General features: G+C 46.1%; 1 protein-coding gene across 4 annotated transcripts in view; it reads right to left on the bottom strand.

The window, feature by feature from the left end:
• ryk (receptor like tyrosine kinase) overlaps positions 1-23,260 on the bottom strand; it is a 32,694-nt gene extending 9,434 nt beyond the window's left edge. Inside the window, exons 1-9 of one of the 4 annotated variants that reach the window (XM_070960396.1) lie at positions 22,604-23,257; positions 9,723-9,844; positions 9,542-9,641; positions 8,701-8,832; positions 7,402-7,464; positions 6,666-6,807; positions 5,588-5,688; positions 3,522-3,605; positions 1,873-1,998 (exon numbers count right to left, since the gene is read on the bottom strand). In XM_070960396.1, coding sequence (XP_070816497.1) covers positions 1,873-1,998; positions 3,522-3,605; positions 5,588-5,688; positions 6,666-6,807; positions 7,402-7,464; positions 8,701-8,832; positions 9,542-9,641; positions 9,723-9,844; positions 22,604-22,811 — 1,078 coding nt within the window. In that variant the 5' untranslated portion in view covers positions 22,812-23,257. Of the gene's footprint in view, positions 1-1,872; positions 1,999-3,521; positions 3,606-5,587; positions 5,689-6,665; positions 6,808-7,401; positions 7,465-8,700; positions 8,833-9,541; positions 9,642-9,722; positions 9,845-22,603 lie in introns of all 4 variants that reach the window. The other 3 variants (XM_070960397.1, XM_070960398.1, XM_070960399.1) reach the window with 3 other exon arrangements.
• Positions 23,261-24,863: the final 1,603 nt, after the last annotated feature.

The following is a 24,863-nucleotide window of genomic DNA, read 5'->3' as shown; positions in this document are numbered from 1 at the left end:
GCGCTGCAGTTGTGGGGATAATTCAGTGTGGGTCGCTGACTTTTCAACAGAGCCGCGTCACTGTCAAAGACATATTTGGAGGTTTGGAGGCTGAGCTTTTGTATTGGAAACAGTAAGATGTTAAAGTAGGCGACAAACAACTTGAGCAGAGAGCAGAATGAATGTAAACCATCAGAAGACCTTTAAAAACAGAACACCCACACTTTTCTCTGTCATTGTGCTGCAGACACCCTTGGGTAACTATTACATCATCCACACAGCCACACTAAACCCCAGAGTGGGCAAACCTCCAGGAGGTGAAGTACAGTCTTGTTCAGTTCCATCACTCCATGACAATGCTGAAACGTCTCCAAAAGCGTTCAGCGTCTGAAGCGAGAGGCTGACGCAGCCGAGCTGAAGCTCCGACGCTCGCGTTCGTCTTTGATACGAAGCCAAAGACGCAGATTTAGGAACTTCAGCTACTAAGACTTTCTGTCAACGTGCAAAACGCCTCAGCAAGAACCAACCTTTGCTGGTTTAGCTTCAGACCTGATCTGATGAGGCATGCTCACTCAGGGCAGGAAGAGGGCAAAGATCGCGTTCGTAGGTCACGCACACACACGAGGACGATATGGATGTTTGTGAATAAGACCACAAACATACGTTAACCTACTGAGAATAAACAGAAATCACATGATCTAGAGTCCACAAACACTCAGCGTGAGAGGTGTTTCACCTTCATGGACTCAGCTTTTTGCAAGAACGTTAGATTTTTCCTCGCACCTGTTGGTATTTCACAGCTGTTAACAGGTGCAAAGTCAAGCTTGACAGTGTAAATCTTAACGAGTCCGAGGCTCTTTGTCTTCTGAACAGACAGTTTCGTGACTGCATCTTGTATTTTGTCGTTCACGTGTGCAAACGCATCCCTGACCACCGGCAGAGGTGGTCTGGGCAACTGGATTAAAGCGTTTTAATGCATTTTGGATGGACGTGCACCTGTATGCTTCCATTACTACTTCACAATTGAGGCCCATGTCGAACGAACTCCTAAATTTCTGTGCTGTGGAAGATAAACTGGAGCAGTATTCAAATTTCAGAGCTGGGCAGTTACAAAGCTCGCTGATTCCAGCTCATTTTTTTGTCTTTTTAAAGATCATCACAGACTGTCAGGAGGCCTCTGTCCCCCTCTTCTTTCAGTATAAGTGTTCATATATAAATACGTGTTCTTGACACTTTCTTTCTCATCATATTTCAGTGAAGTCTTTAATCTTAATGAGTTTTGTACGATCGGAGAAGAGAAACATGATGAAGGATAATTCTCCGATATTGAGAAATACAACCACAAAAGATATGCACTGTACCTACAGGGGACAAACGTGGTAACCACTGTGATCAGCAGCTCTTTGCAGAGCCAGCAGACTATAACGCTGACGCCTTTTTGCAGAGTACAAAGTAACTTGGGAGCTTCTTTAGGAGAGAGTAGGGCTGAACTGAATCCTTCATTCAAATGTGTGCTGTGGGGCTTTGCAGAGCGTTGAGTGGGGGCTGGGAGGAGCAGAGGGACAGGTGCTGAGGGCCGGGGACCTCTGGAGGACAGAGCTGGGGACAGACCGGAGCTTCTGGACGAATAAACACCCAGAGTCACAGCAGAGTCTGCTCTGATCCGCAGCGGTTTATCAGCGGGAGCAGATTAAAAAGTGGATCTGTCTTCAACTCAAGCCGCAGACGTGCCGACCTGTACTGTAATTAGTCTCTCCTGGTTGACAGCTAAGTGACGGGGAATGATGAAGATGATGATTGATGACGAGGAGTAAAGTGAGGTGAAAATTCACTCATTTCACTCAGACATGCGGTCCAGCCCCGGGAGAAAGAAAGAGTAAGACAGACAAGTACCTTCATGTAGGACATCTCGCAGTGTGACTCTCTCCCTCGAGATGGCGATGTCTTTCACTTTAGCTTTGGCCTCTATCAGAGTCACGCTCCTCAGGTCGTTCTTCTCTATCCGGAGAGACGGGTAAGCTGTGTGGATGGAAAAACAGACTCATTGAAGGCACACATGATCCAAGCGTAAACAGAAGAGGCTGACAGGTGTTTCAACTCCGATTAACCCCTGAAAACAACCCGGGGGACTTCAGCTTTGCACAACTTCTGACGGAGTCACATTTCTGACTCAGAAAGGTTCCTTGTAAAATCAGAATCCACGTTTGAATTCAAAGAACTTCAGCAATTACCAGAAACACAGTCAGCAGGACATGCACAGCAGCCTGCACATGTTGCATCAAAGCAACTTCATGCAAAGTCCTGTATTACAGCACTTCCATTATGTAACCTCCCTATACGTAATCACTGTCATCAGCTGCTGGCTCACCGGGGTAGGACAGAGCTTGGATACAAAAACACACAAGAAAAGGTCCTCGCAGTGTCCGCGCACAGACGAACAAACAGTATACACACGACCCCTTTATATCAACATATTTCATGTGTACACAACATGTCAGCGATGAGAGATACCACTTTCTAACCTCCTGCCTCTGCTGCTCACTGCCGCTCAGGAGGAAATGCCAGGCTGAACTGTGTACAGTGACTTAGACAGACTGCAGATAAAACCAGTGGATGCATGGAGGCGAAGGAAAAGTTTCGAACAAACAGACAGCACGTAAAGCTGGAGGCAGCGACGGTCAATCTGCCGACGGCGGACAAAAGCCTCTTCTTGTTCTCATGGGCTACGTCTCATACTCTGAAAAGAGCTGTGAGCCTAAAATATGAGAATAAAACAAAGGGGTCAAGCTAAGGCTTCAATCTCAAACCCCATCTGGATCCAAAGATGCTTGATAAGGTGTTTTAATCAAAGTGTTGGATCTCTGCTGAAGCATGTGAACCATGGAGTCAGTACAGGTCAACGCTGCCCCCTAGAGGCCAAACTAAGAGTGACTCCACAGTTCAAGCATAACAATAAAAAGACACTACAATAACTGGTGATGACAGGAGCAACTGCACACATGCTGGGCTCTGTTAATACTTTCCAGTGGAAAAAATGCCCTGAGGGCTGAAGAGGTCGGCACAAGCTAACGCTAACACTCCAAAAACCAAAGACGTTCAATGTACAATAACATGAAGCACAGAAAAGCAGCAACTCCCGGCACTTCAGAGGCTGCAGCACTAATCTGTGACTTTTCTCTTGAATTCCAGATGCCAAAATAAGTTTCTCTGTAACTTGTAATGCATAAAACAAGAAGTTGCCAAACGAAGATGACAGACGGTGTTAGTATAAAGCAGGTGAGACGCGTGATTCAGGATCCTGAGGCTTGAACAGCCACCAAGAGGAAGGGAAGTCTTTCAGTTACTGAATCTCTCTAAGGACGAACTTTCACAACACTGTTCACAACCAGCTCTCGCCAAAAGCAGGACATGAAGGTATAGAAGTGCAACCATCCATTAAAAGTTCAGAAAACTACGACAAAACACAGTTAAAGTGTTAAAGTTCACACGACGACAAAGCAGCGTTATAGCAGAGTCGTCTCTGGAGCTTCACTGGAACTTACTTTTGGTTTCATGAGGGGGGGCACCAGGGTTTTGGAAGGAGGAGGCAGCAAGCTGGAGTATGGGTGCAGAACCAGGGTGATTGTCTAATGACAAGAGGACAGACAGGGGGAGGGAGTGGAGGGTGGGACAGGGTGAGAAAGAAGTGATTTAATGGAGAGCTCACGCAAATTACAACATGACCTGAATGAATGAATGGATGTTCACTGTCGTGGTCAATTTTCAGCTCTAACACAAGACATCAATCCAACCAGGCATGCTGGGAAAATGTGGTGTAAATAATCACATTCAGCAAAGCGTAAGACATAGAGAAAAGGCAGGCAGAGGAGAGATGTGGGTCGTGTCCACAAGAGGGCGACAGAGGATTACACACTGACGATCAGGCAGGAGAACAGCTGGGTGGTTTCCACAATGAACCACAGATATCAGTTTCAGTAAAACAAGATTAATGTCAGCATTAATTCATCAGGTGGTTACAGTCAAAGGTTTGATTCCCTCCACAGACACATCAGCCCACGTGTAGTTTGACCAGCTGCCTGTCCACCACTCTGCATGTGGAGGAACAGTGCCTTACTTTGCTATTATTCACATTAGCATTAATTATTCCTTCTTTTTGGCTCATGATACACTTTCAGTTCAGCAGCAGTTGTCCTGCTTCCTCCAGAGACTTCAGGAAGTTGTTGGTCCTTGCTAGGAAATAGTCAGAGACCCAACAACCCGTGACGCCTGGTGCACACTGGAGGATTATCAAATCTTAACGGGTTTTAAAAAGATGGGAAAGCACAGACGTGACGACAGATTTGACTCACATGTTGTACAGATTAAACAGATGAGATATAATTTATTGATTAGGGCCCTTTAGAGGCGCAGCATTAAAGTGCGTCTTGGGTGGTCCCATTACATGTGGATAGCTACACTCATACACACTGCGGGTTATTCCAGTGAGGCTGACAGGACGAAGTCATTTGCGACCTGCCAAAAAGGACCTTGTACTTCACTCGGTGCAAAACAACCACCGCGTCCTGCGCTGATGAGGTGTGTTCCTGTTACGTCCTGGATGCATGAGCGTTTACACTCATGTGGTCACATGCGTCCCAGACTACCCCGGCAAGCGGTTTGAGTGACTGGATCAGAATGAGTCTTGGTGGTCCATTACACTTGTATTTAGTGCTGCCCACTTGTGATCTGATCACCCAAAACGCATGTTAAGGCAAAGGGTGAACAGGGTCTTGGTTCTTGATGGACAAAGCCAGGATAGCTGCTTCCCCCTTCCCACCATGCTGATGCTTTTATCGAGGCAACCCCTTGTTACTCACACTTAAACTGAAAGGACAACTCCACATGGTGAACATAATTTGCTCAGTGTAAAGTTTATACTGCAAAACCAGATTATTTCCACTTTCCACTAATACAGGACAGACTCAGCCATAATCACAAAAGGGTGCGAGCCAGGAGAACAAGGGCTGGGTGAGTAATCACACTGCCACCGAACACCAACAACAACAACTAACAAAGAGCTCGAGTGGAGGAAATCACACTGGTAAGAGATCATGCATCCAAAGTGAGTCAGTCCCAGTACGGCTTTGAGGTATTCGCACTTCACTTTTTACTTTATGTGTTTGTTTCCCACCATGGTCTATTTTTACATCAGTTTGGAGCAGATGAGCTTCGACCAGGTCCAACATAAAGGACTGCTTGTGCCTCTCTAACAGCTCGACAGCTGGCCTGACACGAGCACACGGTGAGCACACTGACGCGTTACTCAGACAGTAACAGGTCACGAGGGACAGAAAGAAAGGGAACATCACTGCAGGAACTCTGCTCTTCATTACAGCCGTATGACACTCGTTAGGCTAATCAGGTCATTCACAGTCAGTTATTGCATTTGGAAAAGCATGCACATTCACAGATGCCGGTGTGAGAAGAGAAAACGACGACGACGGGAGGCTGAATCAGACTCGACGTGCTCTTTAGGCGCCATCTCGGAGGTGAAATTAGCTCCACAAAACGTTTCAGATGGTTTTAAAGTAAGACATGAAATGAGGCTGGATCTAGTAAACGCTCTTACTGGTGACGGGGGCGGCGTTGTTTGGAGTGTCCGCCCTCAGGTACTGCGTAGTCTGGGTGGACGGCTGAGAAAGGCCCTGCGAGCTGCCGCTGTCACTCACACTGAAACACACAAAGGAGGAACACAGAGCGGTTATCCAGAGGCAAGCCATCACTAAGTCTGTCTGTCAAGTTCTTTGTAACTACAAGCTAGTTTCAAAATAGTCAATTACTAAATCAGGTTGCAGCAGTAGAGCTGAACATCTTACCAGAGAAGATCTTAGTAATTCTCAGAGTAATGTGCAAATCTCCACTTACTTAACACCTTTGTGTAACCAGGCTATGTTTGAAATCACAAACAGCTGGTGCAACTGGCTAATGCTCTCCAACAGACACTGAACTCAATTATAGACCAACTTAAAAACACTAAGGTTGGAACTAATAAATGATTTTCACTGTAAATGAATGTTGAGTTTCTGATTGTTTAGTCAGAAAACAGCAAAAAATATGAATCACAATTTTCCAGAGCCCACAGTAACGTCTTCAGGTGCCTTTTTTTTGTTTACCAATAGTCTAAAACCCAAAGATACTCAGTTTACCATCATAAAACACTACAAAAACCAGCTGATCTGAGAAGCTGAAGGCAGTGAATTTTGGGTAGTAAGTGAATCAAAGTACTTTGCCAAAACAACATGACATCAAGCAGATTTAGTCAAAGTGTCACATTTGACAGATTTCCATGATTTGTAAGACAACAGTCTCAATTTAAACATCCCGATGCCGAACCGCTTCAGATCAACAGCAGTGGGAGGATGTAAAGATCTCATTTCACATCGATATCTGATGACCTGCGTAGCTGCCTGCAGCCATCTGGAGTGGAGGTTACAGGAAGTGAAAGGCAGGAAAGCTGAAGTGCAGGTTTCAGCTTGATATAATCCTCTCTGTGGAGATGACCTATTTCTGTTGGTCTTTGAGCAGCAGCATTCTGCAGAGAAATAACTTCCACAGGTGACAGACACAGGGCTGCAGAGCTGCTGCGCCGTGCGCTGGTTTCCATTAGCTGATACTCAGCAGTGACTGTGGCCGAACTGGAGACAAACCTGTCCTCCATCTCCACTCTCTTCATGCTGTGCAGGTGCAGGATGGCCAGGATGATGGCCACGAGGAAGATGACAATGCAGCACACGCTCACACTGATGTAGAAAACCTGGGTGGAGGTGGTGGGGGTGGTGACACCATCTACTGATGACAAGAAGCCACACATTAACAGCAAGTCAGAGCAATGGAGAAACTCTGGAAAATGGGGCATCGCTGCACACAAAACATCAGAAAATGACAGAAAGCTTTGGCGGCATTTGCTGTTATGAAAGATCAGAGGAAAAACATGAGGCAAAGACCAAAGAGAGAAACTTTAAGTGCTCCGCTCTGCCTTAATGGAGGCCTGGAAGAGAAGAGGCTGCACCCAGGATGAGAGCTTTTCTCATCACGTCTCTAAAAGCCTCTGAGGGCCCGAGGTTCATCGGGCCCAGCCAAGCAGAAGGGAGACAACCCACTAATGGCAGCGGGGGTAGTGGGCTCAAAAAGAGTCTGAATAAAACCCACTGAAAAAAGACAAGCAATCCAAGGGGTGGGGGCTGACAGAGCGCACTTCAATGGGAGAATGAATCCCTCTCTTTGGGCTGTGACATTGCGTGCCTTGGTTATGGAGAGTCTGACTGAGGTGCAGACTTCTCATTAATAAGCCAGCCTCGGTCTGATCAGGCCGATGCCACCTATGATACACGACACACAGAACTGTCAGACAAAGACAAGCAGAGCCGGAGCCAGATCACTTACAGTCAGGCCGTAGCAGAGTGTTATTGTTGAGGGGAATGTGAATACTCGGGTCAGATTCCGCTTCTGTTGACAGAGAGAGAAAGAATCATGTTAGCTGTGCTGTCAGACTTCATTCACACAGCGGCCACATTCAGTACAGCTCACACATCTAATGAAGCTTCAACAGCCCATGACCAGGCTGAGAGGCTCATGGACTTCAAATATAAAGCAAAGCCACATTCAAAAGCTGTTTTAAATGCTCTATTAAAGACGTGCGTCTGAGGCGAGGCCAGAATTGTTCCCTCTGATAGCTCCTAGTTAACAGAAAAGGACTCAGCTCGAAGCCCAGAGTCAGAAACCTGGAAGAGTTTTTAGGTTGCGCTCCTGAGTTCCTACAAAGGCATCTTGGCTCCTTGAAAAGTTCCAGTAGTTAAAGTCAGCGAGCTCAGGGGTGCGATTACACAACAGCCAGCACACATCATTGTCTGTCCTCTGCCTCAACACCACAGGTACGACCCAGGGAAAAAAGGCGTCAGGTGTGACGGCTGAAGGTGCCTTCAGAGCGCACAAAGAACCTCTTATGGCTGCGACTTTGACCCGCGCTCAAAATAAGACGGGGATAAATTTGTTTCCACGGGGTGTGCGGCACGAAGCCGCTCGGCCACATGTAATTACCTTCAAGCAGCTTGAAAAAAGCACAGAAGTGAACACAGAATACAAAAACTCTGACGCACAGAGCGGGCAAATTGACAGAAAAGCCTCCGATTCTCCACACACTCACACACACTCGTTCTGTATTCTGGACTAAAACATCTTATTTCCGTATCACGACAGGCTGGGCTGAACAGCCTCTAACGCGGGCGTCTCAAACTCATTCCACAAAGGGCGGTGTGGCTGCAGGTTTTTCTTCCAACCAATCAAGAGCACGCAGTCTGACCAATCAGCTGTCTGAAGACTGAGATCAGCTGATGAAATGAGTCAAGTGTGGTGTGCTGCTGCTTGGTTGGAAAGAAAACCTTCAGCCACTCGGCCCTTTGTGGAATGAGTTTGAGACCTGTGCTCTATCGGGTCAACCCAACAGACATTTTTAGGAGTTACCGCAGGGAAAGCACAGGTGTTACTAATAACATTCACGACGGCTCTGCTTCACTGAAATGACCCAGCAGGCACTGCACCAACGCTGCTTTCAACCACACCTGTGCTTCCCCGGCTATGGAAAGGTCCACAGGTGGATAAATGACACTAGCTGCACTACTTTCCCGCTGTGTACTTCTAACCACACCTTTGTTCAGATCATTGCCTCTTTATGCAGATACTCACTTTTATAGCACATTTTCCTCCTCTTGAAGTTGAGCACTGTGTAGTTGTTGGCATGGATGGTCAGATTGAGCTGCACTGTTAAAACAGCCTCTCCATCGACCTTGCCGGAACAGAAGAGGTCCACTCTAAATACTGCAGACACACACATTCACACACACGTCATTTAGGAAAACCTTTAGGTGTGTAATACCTGGTTTAAATCTACGCCTCACCTGTCAGAGATGCACGAAATCAGTGAATTGGTGAAGACAGACTTTGATGTGAAAGTGGTTTCGGTTTAGCAGAATCGTTGATTGTTTCAAAGCTGTCTGAGAGCTGTGACTGTAAACCATTAGCTCTCACTTCTCAAGTGGAAATCTTCACACGTGATGTATAATTTCACAATGACGTTACAGTACAGTCAAAGATTGAAAAATGATTAGGCTAATCCATCCAGAAAAAGGTTCAAAGCAACATGTTGGGAAACAGTTGGCAGTCTTACTGGAGGCGACGTGCTGGCCCACATCTCAGCTCTGAGCAGTCACCACATCACCAGCAGCGACTTCAGGAATAAACCCCCCATAAAACTGTAATTTGTTGTTTTTACGCCTGGGATTTTTGTATGGATTAAACAAGAGATAATCAGTTATCTGACATACTGGTCGGCAGATTTTGTTACCTTTGAGCACAGAGGGCTAACCCCTTTTCCAGTCTTTATGCTAAGCTAAGCTAACCAGCTGCTGCCTCCAGCTTCAGCTTTAATTGACAGATATGATCATCTAACTCAAATGAAGCCTACATGATACAACAACCAAAAAAAACACAGGAGCCCAGTGAGCGAGCCAAGAGATATGTGACAAACCAGAGGGAACACGGGGCACCTCCCCCTGACTGGAGATGTTGCTCTGTGGTTGGTTCATGGCGACAGGGTTCTCCATGTGGAAGCCAAGCCGGTAGTCAACCTGTTAAAGAGCAATGGAGGAAAGTTGTCAGCACATAAACGGACGGCTGATTAATGGATCGTTGGAGATGGTGAGGCTTACCTTTGTCTTGGAGTGCCATGTGAAGTGGAGGCTGTTGGTCTCGCTGGGCACAGGCAGCGTGAAGGACAGAGCGTAATGATTCACCACACTGTCTCGCACATAGTAGAGCTCCGCATCGAGGCCTGCGGGACCACAGAGGACATAACTGAGAGAATGTTGGGATCAATTCACTGAATGTACCACCACACGGGACATGAAAAAGGGGGGAAGATTTAGGCTCTCTCACACACACACACACACACACACACACACACACACACACACACACACACACACACACACACACACACACACACACACACACACACACACACACACAGAACAAGCCTGAGGGAAATGGTACGACGAAGGCGTCCCCCGCCACTGAGAGAGATGGACGGACCACATCTGTTAGTACTTGAGAACTCTTAGTGCCCAAGTGAAAAACTTCAAAACGTTCAAGTGAGACAACGTCCAAAATATGACTGCAATTTTCTGTCCAGGAAACAGAAGTGGGCAGGGGACGGGGTTAAGAGGAAGGGACTGGAATGCGTTGGACAGAAAAATGTGAACTCAGACAGCGTCCACAGTCTTTCAGCCGTCAGTGAGCGCATAGTTTAGGAAATGCCGTAGTACACGAACATCACACAGCCAGATGAGTCAGAACCGAGTGTTGACTTTCTCTCTCGTTCACTTTAACAAAGTCAAAGCTGGAAAAGTTTTTTCACATGACTCCCGCTGCGTCAAAAAGTCATCCAGCTCTAATGTGCGCTGGTGAAATCCCCGACCCCGGCCTGGGGCACCGCTGTCAGTCCTTGAAAGCGTCTGTCTGGCAGAGTGGGGTCGGTCTATCAGTCTCTGAGTATCTAGTTTAAAGAGAGGGGAAGAATGTGCCCAGGCTCCCCCAACACCCTCGGGCTGTCTCTGAGCTCTGGCTCATAGACCTTTCTCACATTGGCTCAATTAAAAACATTCTCAGGCATTTACCAACTCAGAGGGGACGGCTGTTACATAAACGAGCATCTAACCGAGCCCACAGAGTCAGACTGCAGGCTGTGCTTTCCTCTAGCTTAAGACACCGCTGCTTGTACATTTTCACTAAAACAGGAGGTTAAATAACACAGATTTGACTTTTTAACTCTCAATGAAAGCCGAGCAAACTCCATCTGCTGCTGAGCACCAGAGCAGGTGAAAGCTCCAGAAAAGGTTCGTAAGTGGACCTTGAATTAAGTTATTTCTTTGTAAGATTCATATTGATTTGTGTGCGTAACGTCAGTGCATCTTTAAGCACTGTATCGCCAATCAGACCTGCACTGATCTACATGAACTGACCTGTTCTTGCTAATTTAGACATCAAATACATCAAACACAACACGTCTTTCTTCTTTTAATGGAATGCACTGACTCTCCTTTAATGTCTTCTTTGGTGTCCACCAACTCCTGAGGGACATGCTAGGCTTATTAGCTGCTAAACATCACACTAGGTTCACCAGCTAGTGGCTAATCTTCTCAGCTGAAAGCAGCTGCCCTCTGCATCCGAAAACGATGCTGACGAGAGCAGTGAGAGTGAGGCAGGAAACCATGAAGGCAAAAAGAGCTGACACCACAAAGCTGTGCAGAGCTGAGGTAAACTGCAGAGCCGGGTGATGACACATGCTCAAATCTGTGTGGGTCAATCACAACAACACATGTAAAAATGTTGATGACAGTATCTTTAACCTTTGGCCTCGCTTTAAAGAACCAACCAGACCACTGGAACAGGAAACACTGCCATTGTGATCAAACCTGCAGTCTCTTATGTGTGTACATGCAGGCAGTGAACAGATGTTTGGTCCTGTAATAATTGCCCTTCTCATGCTCCACTCTGTGCACTTCCCTTGTCTCAACATGTGGCCACACTGCTGTGATACCAATTAAACTATGCAGCCAGACATAAAAGCCCAAAAAGGACCAGTGAGTTCAAGGCCCCCTCCCACAGCGCCACGGCCGTCCTGAAGGAACGGCAGCAGGAGCCCGTCAGCGGACGGGGAACTGGCTGAACCGTGCGCTGCCGTTTCATCACTGACTCACACTCTCTGCTCTCTGGAATGGCAAAACAGCATTCCTAGAAGGTGTGCCGGTAAACAAGACTCTCGTCAGTGTGCAATCTGTACATATAAAGCACCTCACTGCATCATTGCTCTGTTAGCTGCTGCAGATACAAACGCTAATGCTAACAGTCCTCTGGAAAATAACCACATTTTTCTGAATTCCAGCTCGGTAACTTGGCAGCATGTTGTGTTTTGAGGGATTATTTCCTGCTGGACATTTCCATTTCTCTCTGCCGGTGTCAAGTGATTAACAGCAGCCAGGGCAGAGCGCACGGCGTCACCTGCACTGATCTGAAAACAGCGACAGAGAAAAGCTAAATTAACGCTCACAGGAACAGACCGTCTGTTTTCACAGTCTGAAGCAGTTTTCCATACAGCATGAAATAAATGACGCCAAACGCTGGTGAAATAACCCTTAAAATAAACCTGTTATCTGAGATGATTACCGCACTCAATCATTAGTTTCAGCTCGTGCTGATAGCCCAAGTTACAGTCTGTAACACATTCTGTCTCAGTGCAAACCATTTTTCATGAATTAGCCTAAATAGGAGATCAGCGAGCCCTTCCATCATGCTAACGTGCATGTTTGTATAAAACCGGGTTTCACTGATGCATAGTTTGGCCGTGACATGACATGCAGCCATAGGAACCAACTGTTGGTTCATGCTTGTCTGTCTCTACAAAGTCCTGTCACATACATCAGAGCACTGTGAGGGAGTTCGTGGTCGCTGTAATCATTCCTCCATTTCTGGCCGTGTTCCTTCCTAACATGAAAATCCACAGTCCCTGTTCTGTAAAAAGTTTATCCAAAGTTAATATAAGGCTTCAGCAGTCAGAGTTTGGCAAATCAAACAGACATTTTCTAAAGTTACACTCTTTTAGTACGAAATTCATATGCACAACAGTGACCAGCGATTCTTTCAATGTCTGTCATGTCTGCATCAGTGCTGCTACCTGCTCTTTAACTGCCGCATTTCTATACACACAACATCTCTGACGGACCAATAAAAACGTGAATATACACTTTCAGCCACAGCAAACGCACACAGCATATACATCATATAAAAAGTGGGTCAAGAAATGTGCTACACACACCTAAACCAATGGATTAAGACATAAACAAAGATCAGTGTGTGAATCAGCGGTCTAAAACACATGGTGCATACATCGATCCCTGAGTCACAGGCTGGTGGCTTTCCTCGTGATAAGAGATGTCAGCATTACACACAGCATGGCGCCTTAAACTGTCATTGGATGAACTGTGCACGTGTAGAAAAAGCCTTTTGTCTTTTATGTGTACTGCATATTGCTGTCTTATGGTAAAGGTCCATTTCTCTGAGCAGTTGATTTCTCTGACCTCTGCAGTCTAGTTGTCCTTTGCTGGAGGGTTTGGCAGCAGCCTCCATGTCTGTGCGACGGCTTTCCTGTTAGCAGCCAGGAGTATTTTTTGGAGATAATCACCCCGAGCCATGAATTTGTCTGGTATAACGTGACAAAAGAGCAATTAACTTCTCTTCCAGACTTTTTTCGTATTTCTTTGGCCATTTCTTGCCAATATGAAAAACTTGACGCTGACTCCAGATGTCACTCTGTTCCTCGTGGAATAAATTTCACTTCTGGAGTCACAAAATCTCACATGATGTTCTTCCAGCAGAACTCTCTGGGACTTTCAGTTGATAGTCTTAGCCCTCTATCATCACAATGATCTTCATGGATCTCCAGGAGTTTTTGGAGGTTTCATGTTCTGTTGTCTATTGATCAAGTTAGTAAAGTCATGTCTGATCAGGAGAAATCTGGAGAAATCTTTCTTTTCAAGGCTAAATGTATCTGAAAGCTGTCAAAGGTAAACCAAAGTGAATCAATTCCACATTTTGAAGAGGGTTTATCCTACCTCTACCAGTTCACGGTTGCTTCCCTCTACTTGCTCCACTTCCTCGACTTGTGTAGTTTTCAATTCATCCCTAACTTATTGAAGAGTCTGGTTAATCTTGTCTCTAAATTCAATTAATACCGTCTTTGTATCCTGTATCTTTAAAGCAGAACAAACTGTCTTTGTCTCGGCATGTATGCTAGCCAGTGAGCTAGCTTCAGTCCACGGCTTGGTGGGTTAGCAACCTAGTCGCGCTCCATGGCTGATTTCTGGTTATTTTCTGATCTTGTGGTCACTAAACCTTTAGCTTTTATGAGTTTATCTCTTTCCATATCCTTGCCAGCAGTCTGACTGGGTTAATGCAGTTCACGCTGGGAACTGGAGGACCTCGAGAAGAGGACCTGAGAAGAGGACCTGAGGAGCAGCCAATCAGGGCCTGCTCGACCGCGTGCGGACGAAGACGACCAGTGTTTGTGAACAGATCATATATTTACTTTTTTGGTTTCCTTTCAAGATTGTGTGCATGCAAGCAACCAAACCACAGACGTCCTCACGTTCTATTTTCATGAACAACTGAAGGAAGTGCGTGTTAACCGATGCCCCCTGGTGGCCACAGCAGTCATGAACCAGTCAAATTACACAGTCCGTCTCACACAACACAACACGACACGAGTGGGAGAGGCTAACCATTCTTCACGGCCTGCTAACCGGATCTTGAATATCTACAGCTACACAATGCTTAAACAGGACCGTGTTGAAAAAGTTAGATTCCCACATGCTCGACCTCATGAGTCTGACATTCCTCGAGTACCAACACACTGAACCTCGGACCTTCCCCCGTTCAATCAGTCCTCTGGCAGCGCCACTGGAGTAGAAATTAAGTACCTTGCTCAAGGGCACATCGACACTCCTTTCAGCTGTGGGAGGATTATTCACTCCCCTCCCCTCCCCTGCTTTTTTCACCAGCTGAGACACTTAAAGACATGGATTCCTTTAGATAACATCACATTTAAAGTAGTAGAAACGTGCTGGAAGTGGCCGTTCTTTTCAGACACTGATGTCAACACAAAACTATGAATTACAGCAACAAATCAGGGCTAATAAATCAAGTTTGTCTGAACATTTGGGCTCTGCAGAGCCTTAAGTCGACATGCAGTGTTCTCTTGCAGGCTGTGGATCACGTTGCAGACTTTGAAAGAGGGGAACAAAAGGTGGCGGTGGCCAGGTGGTAAGGTCCAGGACGGATTTAACAAAGAGCCTCTTGTACGCACAGTCGACACTGTATCTCCCAAAGGCTTCATCCCTGAGTGCCCAGGAGATAAACACTGCCTCCAGCCCCTCACCGGGAAGATACTGGCCACATTAACCAAGGAAGGAGAAAATGAGGGCCTGCGTGAAACTCTATCAACTGGAAACTCCAAACAAGTCCACAGGCAGGCATGAATGAGGCAGGAGAGGGGAGGACGATGGACGAAGGGTCTCAAGATCTGAGATATCAGACACAGAAGAGGAGCTACAAACTGAGGAGGCCGGGGTTTGGTCTGTGATTGAATAAGACATCATGTAAAGTCACCCGATGCTACATGAGCAGCTAGCTGAAAGGTAAAACGAAGAATATCATAACTGCTCCGGGCTTCACTCAGTACTGTTAATCACTGCCAACCAGCACGTTTGGGAAAACAGAAGGAAAAGCACTCACACTCCTTCAGACAAATACGTCCATCAGCAGTGACAGATTCAGCACAAACAGGTGACTGACTGGACAAATTCTTTGTCCCACAACAAATCTGATAAGACTGATCTGACGTGAAAATCACAGCATGAGACAAGCAAATCAAGTTCACAACAGGCAGCGCTTTAAGTGACTTAAATGATCATGAGACTTGCTGTTCGCTTTATAAAATAAAGTTCATTCCAACAGCTTTCACGCGTTATTTCAGCACACAGTAGGTGTTTAATAAAAACGTGGAGGCCGATGAGCTCCTGAGAGGAACACTGCTTTAAAATGCATCATGTTAGAAAACATGCTGTGAATAATACACATAAAAAGTGCATCACGTTTTGTTTTTTTCTCTAGAAAATATCATTTTGGCTTTGAATCCTGCTTTAATAACATCCTCTAACACGAGGCACCGGGTTAACAATTTCAGCAGGAAATCACTCGACATGCCATCCATCTCATCTCAGACAGCGTTAACTCTTTTTCAGGTCACAGTCTGCAGGATTGGAGCAAACACCGACAGGTAAAGACACAAAACCTGAACATCTGAAATGTTTAAGTGCAGTGGAAACAGACGAGCTATGGCATCAGTCCAAACATCAGATCTGCATGGAGCGATGTGGAGACTGTAATCTTCTCAAATTAATACAAAACACAAACATAAACACCACATTTCCATCACATTTTCAGCACGGCCTTCCATTCTGACTGCTGCGTAACAGACGTGGACGGAAACATGCATGCAGTTTTCTTTCTCTCTGCAGATTTTGGTGAATTTCAGCTCAACTCTGTGCTTCTTTTGGACGGAAACTTGACTCGTGAGGCTTTTTCGCTTGCCAGAGTTTAGGCAAAGCCAAGCTTCAGAGCATGTCCCGACAGAAAAGCAAGACAAGTCTCTCCACTTCCAGCTACTGAAGAAAAGCCTCAAAGCATTAAAGCGCTCAAATGAAAAGGCGAGCAGGGTAATTATGCAGAATAAAATTATGCTGACGTCGTTTGTTATCTGAATAAAACAAAACCAAACATCCTGAAGACACCAGTCGGGCTCGACGGCAGCGCTGGCTGCAGAGCGAGTCACTCTGAAAGCATCTTGCAGCTACAAGAAAAACACACATGAAGCCACAATCTGTGGTTTTCTCTGACTCACTTCAAAGAAACCATACATCAGTTTCCCCCCTTTATTCTATGAAGACCCCCGAGGCCAGACGAGCTTGGAGGCAGGGCGAGGGAACTGAGGACGGCTGTCTGCCCCCGTCCTCACAGGCACCTCGTTGACGGTTATTTGCTGCTTAAAGGGGCTCCGCGGTTTACTCAACAAATATCGAATGCCTTGCTGAAAAATGATTAGCTGTTTGAGGCGGGGTTGCTTCATCTTGAGCTGACTAACGGGTCATTTAAGGGGTCTCGCACACCCCACCTTACTCATCTATTTTTGGATGCTGTTTAACATGGACAGCTTTGTGAGTCCAGCAGCGGTTTGAAAGCCTGGGCTGTGAGAGCAAGGTCAAATATTTTTCTATTTTTCAGCTTAGAAAGGCGTCCTTCCTAACTAAACTGTAACCTCAGAGAAATGCTGCAGAGACTAGAAGGAAATATCTGCTTCAGCATCCACTGCCTCTAAAATTTCCACAACAAGATGGCAAAATTAAATCAATCCAACTCAAGCGTGGCTGTTCTTAATACAATTACAGAGCAAGAAGCAGGAAAAAACCCCGTGGTTGTATATTTCCGTTGCCAATGTTCCAGTTTTAACACAAGGGAAACGATGTATGAAACGGGAATCTCCTGTTGGAGCAAAGAGCCACCTTTTGTGTGCGAGCGGGGGCTCTGGGACAAAGACGTGAAGGCAGGGGCTCCTCTCGTCAGGATCTTTGGAGAGTGGCATGAAGGACATGAATGCTGCTGCCAATCACTCCTCGCTGTTCACAGGCTCTTTTTCAAAGCCCCTGCTTGCCTTTCAGCTCTTTGGAGGACGAGGAGGAGGAGGAGGAGGGGGCCTCTTCGCCGACATGCACTTGGCTCTTCAAAACACAAGGACGATTTTACACTCTTCTTTAAAAGAGTGGGATATTTTGATTTTTGCATGCTCATCCAGAGGATTACTCCTGTTGGTGGACAGAGTGACACCAGGTGGAGTTTGTCTCATTATAATCTGTCAACAACTGTAGCTGCACAAAACACCCCCCCCCCCCCTTCCCACAAGCAAAGCATTGGAAGAAACATTTCAATGGGGAACTGCTTATTTTGTCCGAACAATACCCATTTCGGTTGGGGCTGGAGAGCCATGGCTTTGCTTCGACTGGAGAAGCTCAGCTCTGCTACAGCGAGCAGCGAGCCCGGTGACAGAGCGAGCAGTATGCCACGCGAGAAGCAGAAAACAGACGCTCTTAGTGCTGACTTTCCACCGAGAAAAATTCCTCAGAGTAATGTGTTAGGGATCGAGTCAACTGGTGATTCCACCGTGGAAAACTGGGCTCAAAGGCTCATTATTATAGGAGACAGCAAATGAATGTACAGAAAACCTATTTTTACTTCATCCCTCGTCTTCTAAATTATCACATGGATGTTCAGAATGCCAGCAAACGGGGGGAGAAAGAAAGCTATTGAAGCTTGTAAGCCGGTGTCACAGCTCGGGTCATGGGCCGTATGGCTGTGCTCGCCAGCGAGCAGCGCGATGCAGCGCCTCCCTCAAAACAACATTCACACGTTTCTGAACAACATTTAAAACAAAAGACTTTTCTGATGCTTTAAAGACTAACTGACCAATCACTTCTCCCCTGGGACTGAATTATAGGTGGCTTCACATCTAAAAAGAGCGACTGTGACCCAAATCAGAAGCATTTCCGCCCTCGTGGTCCCATAACTTGCCATGTTTTTCCAGTTCAAACCCAGGATGCGGGTCTTGAGACACAGCTGATGTGGGAGCTCAGGGTAGGAATGCATGTGGACGGTAAGCTTCTTCAGACAGACAGCTCACTGTCCATTAGTCATATGCAAAAACAATCAGGGATGCCGCCGCAGTTCATCCGCAGAGAAACACGCCGTGCATGCAAAACCCCCATCAACTCAGGCATGACGTCTTCCTGTTCCTGACCGACCCCCCGAGGGTCAGGTTGTTTGTTAAAGTTATCAAAATGAAACCCTGAACAGTCAGTCCATCTGCCGAAGGAGCAGAGACCACAGCGAGGCTGCCTTACTTGGTGATGTCACTTTTTCCCCTCTCACCATAACGTCTCGATGCTTTGCTGGAAAATGCGATTGTGATACTGTATTGTGAACAGTTGTGAGGAATGTGGAGCCAAAGCATTTGAAGAAACTCCAAAATGGTCACAACGGAGCTTAGTGGGGATTTTAAACCACGTTAAACATGGCTGAGGAACGCTCATGGGATTTAGCAAAGGTCCAACATGTCAGGTTCTGGCACCGCTGAACATTATGAATAAGCGTATGTACAGTTAACTGATGTCAGAAAACCATGTGACCTGGCCCGCATGAGCGGTCTGCACAGCATTACACCACACAAGTTTATAGTATATAATACTGACATCACATTAGTGCTAAACTTGATAATAATCAATTTTCAAAACATGCAAAAGCAGCTGTATGTTCACTGTTAACAACTACATTATTGACCATCTCAGAGATTAATGACAAACCGCTGGTTCGTCACGTCTGACTGTAATTAAAAGTTTAATCTGCTCATGATATTCTGCAGAGCGGCTGCTTGAACATTGAACATTAGCTTCACACTTAATGCACAAATAACTTCACAGGTCCAACGCAAAGACTGTCACTGCTGCTCACGATCAATCAACCAGCTGCCAGTTTCTAACGAGGCCGCCGGAGGAAGACTCACAACAGGGTTGGACTTCTTGAACGTCAAAAAGGACACAGTCTGTCCGTCCTTTCAATGACATGTAGGGTGTTTCCTTCCAGACAGAGACCAGCATGCTGAGAGCATCTTTATCAGAAATGAGCATTGCATCGGACTGAACCCTCCGTGAAAGCAGCAGCCGACACATAACTCTCTAACCTCGCACTGTTTCAGCAAAAGACATGGTGACATGGCACACCTGAAAACAGGTGTGCTTTATAACATTACACTGGCTCCATTCTGTATTGTTGCTGCAGCTCAGGACCCTCCACAGGCCTGTTTCACAGCTCACAGTCTGACTTCTTCTTAGGAAGAGCACAGGTGTCACTAATCACATCAACAGTGGCTCTGCTCTGTTCAGGTGTCCCAATGAGCCGTGACAGCGAGCCAGCGTGCACAACACCGGGACCTTGGAGCTGAAGCAGCGAAATGGAATTCAGCCATTATTAACTGCATTATTGACACCAGTGCTTTTCCTATGAGGACACGTCTTCTGTGAAAACGTCCCACTGTGCACGCTGGCTCGGCTTACTGGGATGCTAATGCAGAACAGAGTCGTGATCAATGTTATTAATTACACCCGCGCTTCTCCTGCAAGACAAGTCCAAATATCAGACATCACGGAGACCAGCCAGGGCGAGCCAACTCGTCTTTTTGTCCCAACTACTCCACATGTCTTCTTATGAATCACAAATTATTATGCACTCCGCTACAAGCTTTGAAACAAAAGACAAATATTAAATCGCTGTCTTAATAGATGAACAAATCTAAACATGCCCAATATACTTGAACAGCCATGACTGATGCTCTGGATGCTCTTATGTTAAATTAAAGATTGTCCAGAAACTCCCAAAAATGTAAGCAGACATCAAAGCTTTGAGGTTTAGAGAACAATTTTAGGAGATTATGTTCCTTTTTTGTGAACAGTAGGAGCTGAAAGCAGCTGGGCACAGTACCCATAATGCATTTTAATTCATTATTCACCATTAAGACCTGTGCTGGCTTAAAAACAACAGCAAACTCTGGATCTCCATGAACGTGCAGTGAGACTCTCCGGCAGCCAATGCCATGCCGGCATCACCTCCCTCCAACATGTTTTTTCCTTCAGTTCCCACTGCATCATGGGACTTTCTTTCCACGCATACGCTTAGCTCCGCAAATAGTTGTCAAACATTAAGAGATTTCTCCATAGGACCAGACAAGGTTTCAAGCAAACCACAAGAGAGGCCCTCGCCTGGCAGCCGAAGATTAACTATAGCGTGATGGAGAACAAGAGGAACCAAAAAGGACGGAGTGAGCTCACGGTCTGACACCAGTCAGATTACAGAGGGGAGGAAAGGAGCCGAAATGTGTTTTTAAACAGCACAATGAGTGCGACATTGTCAAAAAGCCACAGACTACAATCATCCAGTTTAAATACTTACATCTTTAAAGCATCAAGAGATGCAGCAGGTCTGCCCTGAACGTGCATTATGTGACACTCATGCTGGAGTTAAACCATCAAAGGGCCTAAAGATAGCAGCATATTTTTGTTTGATGGCTGGCAGCGCTGAATAACTCTGCATCTACACACACAGCGGCTACTTCCTGCTCCGAACCAGGACACGCTTCGCTTTCTCCTGGATGAGCGGACAGAAGCGCTGATCCTACAGACTCACAGGGAAAACGCTGATGCCATCGCAGGATGATGATCCATTTATTAACAGCAGTCAATTTGAGAAGCTGCAGCATCAGCTTCCCCCCTCCACAAAGACATTATACGCTAGCACTTGTACCCATTCATTAGACGGCACAGTGGCACTCACATGGCAAATGACTGGTTCCAAACTGCACCCTCCAGACATCTTCACTAAACCCTAAATTAACAACTTAGGAGCGATCCCTCGGCTGGCTCGACCTCGGCACCAGGATAAAGGATATTACTCATTTAAGGCCATATTCTGGAGCATAAACACAGCACGGCTCTGTCACTTCAGCAGATGTCACGAGCGTTTTCTTTTTTCTTGTGTGAAATGTAGGCACATGCCACGGCGTCCCAGGCCCCAAACATCCATAAGACACAACTTTGTGCATCTTCCACAGCTGCATAATGGACTCAGCAGCGGCATCAACACACTGGACCGCACTCGCCTCCCTGCAGCTGGCTTCATAAAGCCTCACATTCACATTCAAGCACAAACACCCCCCTCTGCTTGTTGATTTTAAACGTATGCTTCAGTCCCGTCCTCCTTTCCACAACTCCCGGTGACCCATCAACACTTCTCTGGATGCAGCCCGAGGTCAAAACGCACCAGAGCCGTGAAGCTGCTGAGAGGCTTCACAGTGTAATGTTGTACATAACAGCGGCATTGATTTCCATTAAAGATCCACTCATGATGTGGACGGGTTTCCATCTAAACCTGGACGGAGCGCCAGCGAAGCTGACTCTAACTGTGTTTAAAGAGCAGTCACAGTGACACAGTACGGCTGTAACTATCGATCTCAATTAATCTATTTGCTGCTCGGTCTATCAATGCCAGAAAATTAAGAAAAACATCAATCAGTGTTTCAAAAAGCCCCAAAATGACGTCCTCAGATGTCTCATTTTGTCCACAGCGCAAGGACATTCAGCTTCCTGTCATAGAGGAGTGAAGAAACCAGAAAATAATCACATTTAAGAAGCTCCAATCACAGAATTTTCACTTTTTCCTTAAAAAGAATAAATAAATAAATACTCAAACCAATTAATCAGTTATCAAAACAGCTGGTTGCAGTTTGGTTGACTTCGGGTGTAAAAGCCAGTTACACTAATATGCACAAATGAGTTCATAAAAACCACTGAGAGGACACACAGAGCGCATTTTATGGCAGATGTTTATCTTATATTTACCCACAGCTTCCAGTTAAATCAGAATTAACGTTATTTTCTGCTGTTATTGTTACAGAACTCATACAAACACACGATCCTGCGGTTCTGCACCTCTTCAGGGCTTCTCCTTTCATTCCTTAGCTTCACCTTAACATGAGCTCAACGCACAATTAGCTCATCAAATGATCAGAGCAGCGCACGTACTTCGTTTTGAGCATCACAGTTAACTTTGCAGACTTTCAGCTGAACTCACACTCACAGTTAAACGCTTTGCTGTGCGTGCCAGGCACCATTTACACCAAACTGACTGTTAACCCGTTCTGTATGCTGAGCTCACCGTGACTGCTCTTTAATCACAGTAAGAATAAGCTGAAATGTGTCATTAGAGCTCAGTTTTTAGAGAGGAGGGGGGCATCACCTCACACACACACACACACACACACACACACACACACACAGATAACACCGATCATGAAGAGTTTACATGGAGGCCTTCTTACCCAAAAGCTTCTTCACCTCCTCCACACTCATGTAGATGTTGACACTCGGGTTGTTGCTGCTGACGCCCGAAGCGCCGCTCGGGTTGGCGAGGCAGCCGGCCCCTTCCAGCAGCAGGAGGAAGAAGAAGCCCCCGAGCCTCCACAGCACCGAGTGTGGCCAACCTCGGGACTCGGGCGGGCTGCCAGAGCCGTGAGTCAACCCCAACATAGCAGTGGTCGTCTGGCTCGCAGTTGTTCTCGGTGTTCCCCAATCGCCAATTTCGTTCTCATCCGTATCTGAAGTTAATGCCGAGAGGCAACATTACGAGTTACTTCCCGCCGCAGCGCCACTTTTACCCTTAACTCCTTTCCCACTCGCTTTTTCTTGAGTCCTTTCTTGCTAGCTGAGACGGGCTAAGTTAGCCTGAGCGGGCTAACTTTCGTCGGGTTGCGCTAACCGTCCGCGGTCGGACTGTCGCTGAATGTTTGAATGTTCAGGATATTTACGACGTTTTCCCAGCACTTAAAATACACACCGGATGTCGCCACATTGAGACACTTTGACAGACGCGGGTGAAAAGGAAAGAAGGAGAAAAGTTCCCTCAAGCACCAAACTAGCTAATATAACCAGCTTCCTCCCTCCATGGTCTTTCCTCCCGTTGCTTTTTCCCCACTATCTCAGTTTTCACTCGGAGCAGGGAGGAGGGGGGGCCGCGGGGGCTCGCTGCTCCGACTTCAGGAGTGGAATGCCGCCTTCAGGCGCTGCTCCGAAAAAATTACACAAACGGAGAGTAGATGAACGAACCCAAAGAGGATATAGTCAGTTTGTTTGCATCACGTAAGCACCGAAGCCAAATAAACAGTGAAATCTCTCTCTTCAAATATAATTGTTTTCAGTGTACAATTATGTTAGCACTTCTTTCTTTAAATAAGCACTTACTAATGCACATCAGCAATAGCGGCATATTTTGTTCAATCATACACCGTAAATAAAACCTGTGCATCCAGAGTGCATACAGTAAATGTGATTACGTATTATCAAAATATTTCCAAAACTCTCGCTACCGTAAGCACTCCAAAGGGTGGTAGTTAGACACCTACGTCATAATATTCCGAGGTTCCCTGAAGGCAGCACAAAAACCGCAAATATAGAGAACAAGTGGGATGATTATCCTGCCAAACTGCGAAATACTGCTAAATACTGTAATGTACCAAAACAAGTCGTAAAGCATCAGCTTCAAAATTAAAAGATAGAGTTAAATGAAGGGCATTCTGTGTGCTTTTAGTGTGTGTTGTATCTGTTTGCCCATGGGTCAGGTCAGTGGCCTGATAGGCCTTCAGTGAAGGGAAAGGTGGGAACTGTACTGAGCCGCAACCCTGCTCTTTTTATCTCGGGTGTGACATTTCCTGATAAAATGACAGACGTGGACTGTTGAAAAGCATTTACTCAGAGTACACCACACTGCACTCGTAATGTAGAGCACAGCCTGATAAATTATGTCGCTTTTGCAGCAGATGAGGCTGCATGAGATTCATATTACAGTAGCTGCATACAGGCTGACTGCAGTCACTGTGGAGATCAGGCACAATATACTCATTATGTAGAACATACAAGTGTCTTGGTAAAGTTTTGTGTGACCACAAGCCTCCAAAACAGCTTCAATGCTCCCTGAAGCTCTGTTGGAGGCATAAACACCATCCTTAGAAAACTTTGATGATCCTAAATCTCCCATAGATGTTCAGCTGGGTTGAGATGCGGTGGATTCGAAGGCCGTAACATATCATTTTCATACTCATCAAACCATTCAGTGACCCCCTCGTGCTTTGTGTGGAAGCATCTGCTTTTGTTGTGTCTTATTTATCTTGGTTCTCCCTTTAATTTGCCTCCTGTCTGTATATAGAGGCCTGAGCGGTAGCACAAGTGTCATGTCAGATCTGCTGATGCTTGAGGATTTGGCGCTCTAACTTGGGCGAGTTGTTGAGCAGAGAGACTGTGGTGGTGAAGACGCTTCAGAGATGAACTGCTCGTCCTGACAGAGCAGTCTGTTTTTTTCTCAGGGGATTTTCGGATGAGAGGGATCACTGCTGATCAAGAACACACACACTGCGTGTTTTCTACCATGAGGCATGTCCCTATCTGCCTCCGTCGGATTAAAGTTAGAGCTAGAGTCTTTATATTTTGCCAATCTGTGCTTACCGCTGTGTACTATGGTTACCCTACAATATGGCATAAAGTATATGCAGACAGTACTAACCAGCAGTGTATAATGTACAGTATTCC

This window comes from Chaetodon trifascialis, chromosome 4 (genome assembly GCF_039877785.1).
Source record: "Chaetodon trifascialis isolate fChaTrf1 chromosome 4, fChaTrf1.hap1, whole genome shotgun sequence".
Lineage (NCBI taxonomy): Eukaryota > Metazoa > Chordata > Actinopteri > Chaetodontiformes > Chaetodontidae > Chaetodon > Chaetodon trifascialis.
The sequence above is the reverse complement of the archived record's forward strand: the minus strand, read 5'-3'. Positions and strand labels throughout refer to the sequence as shown.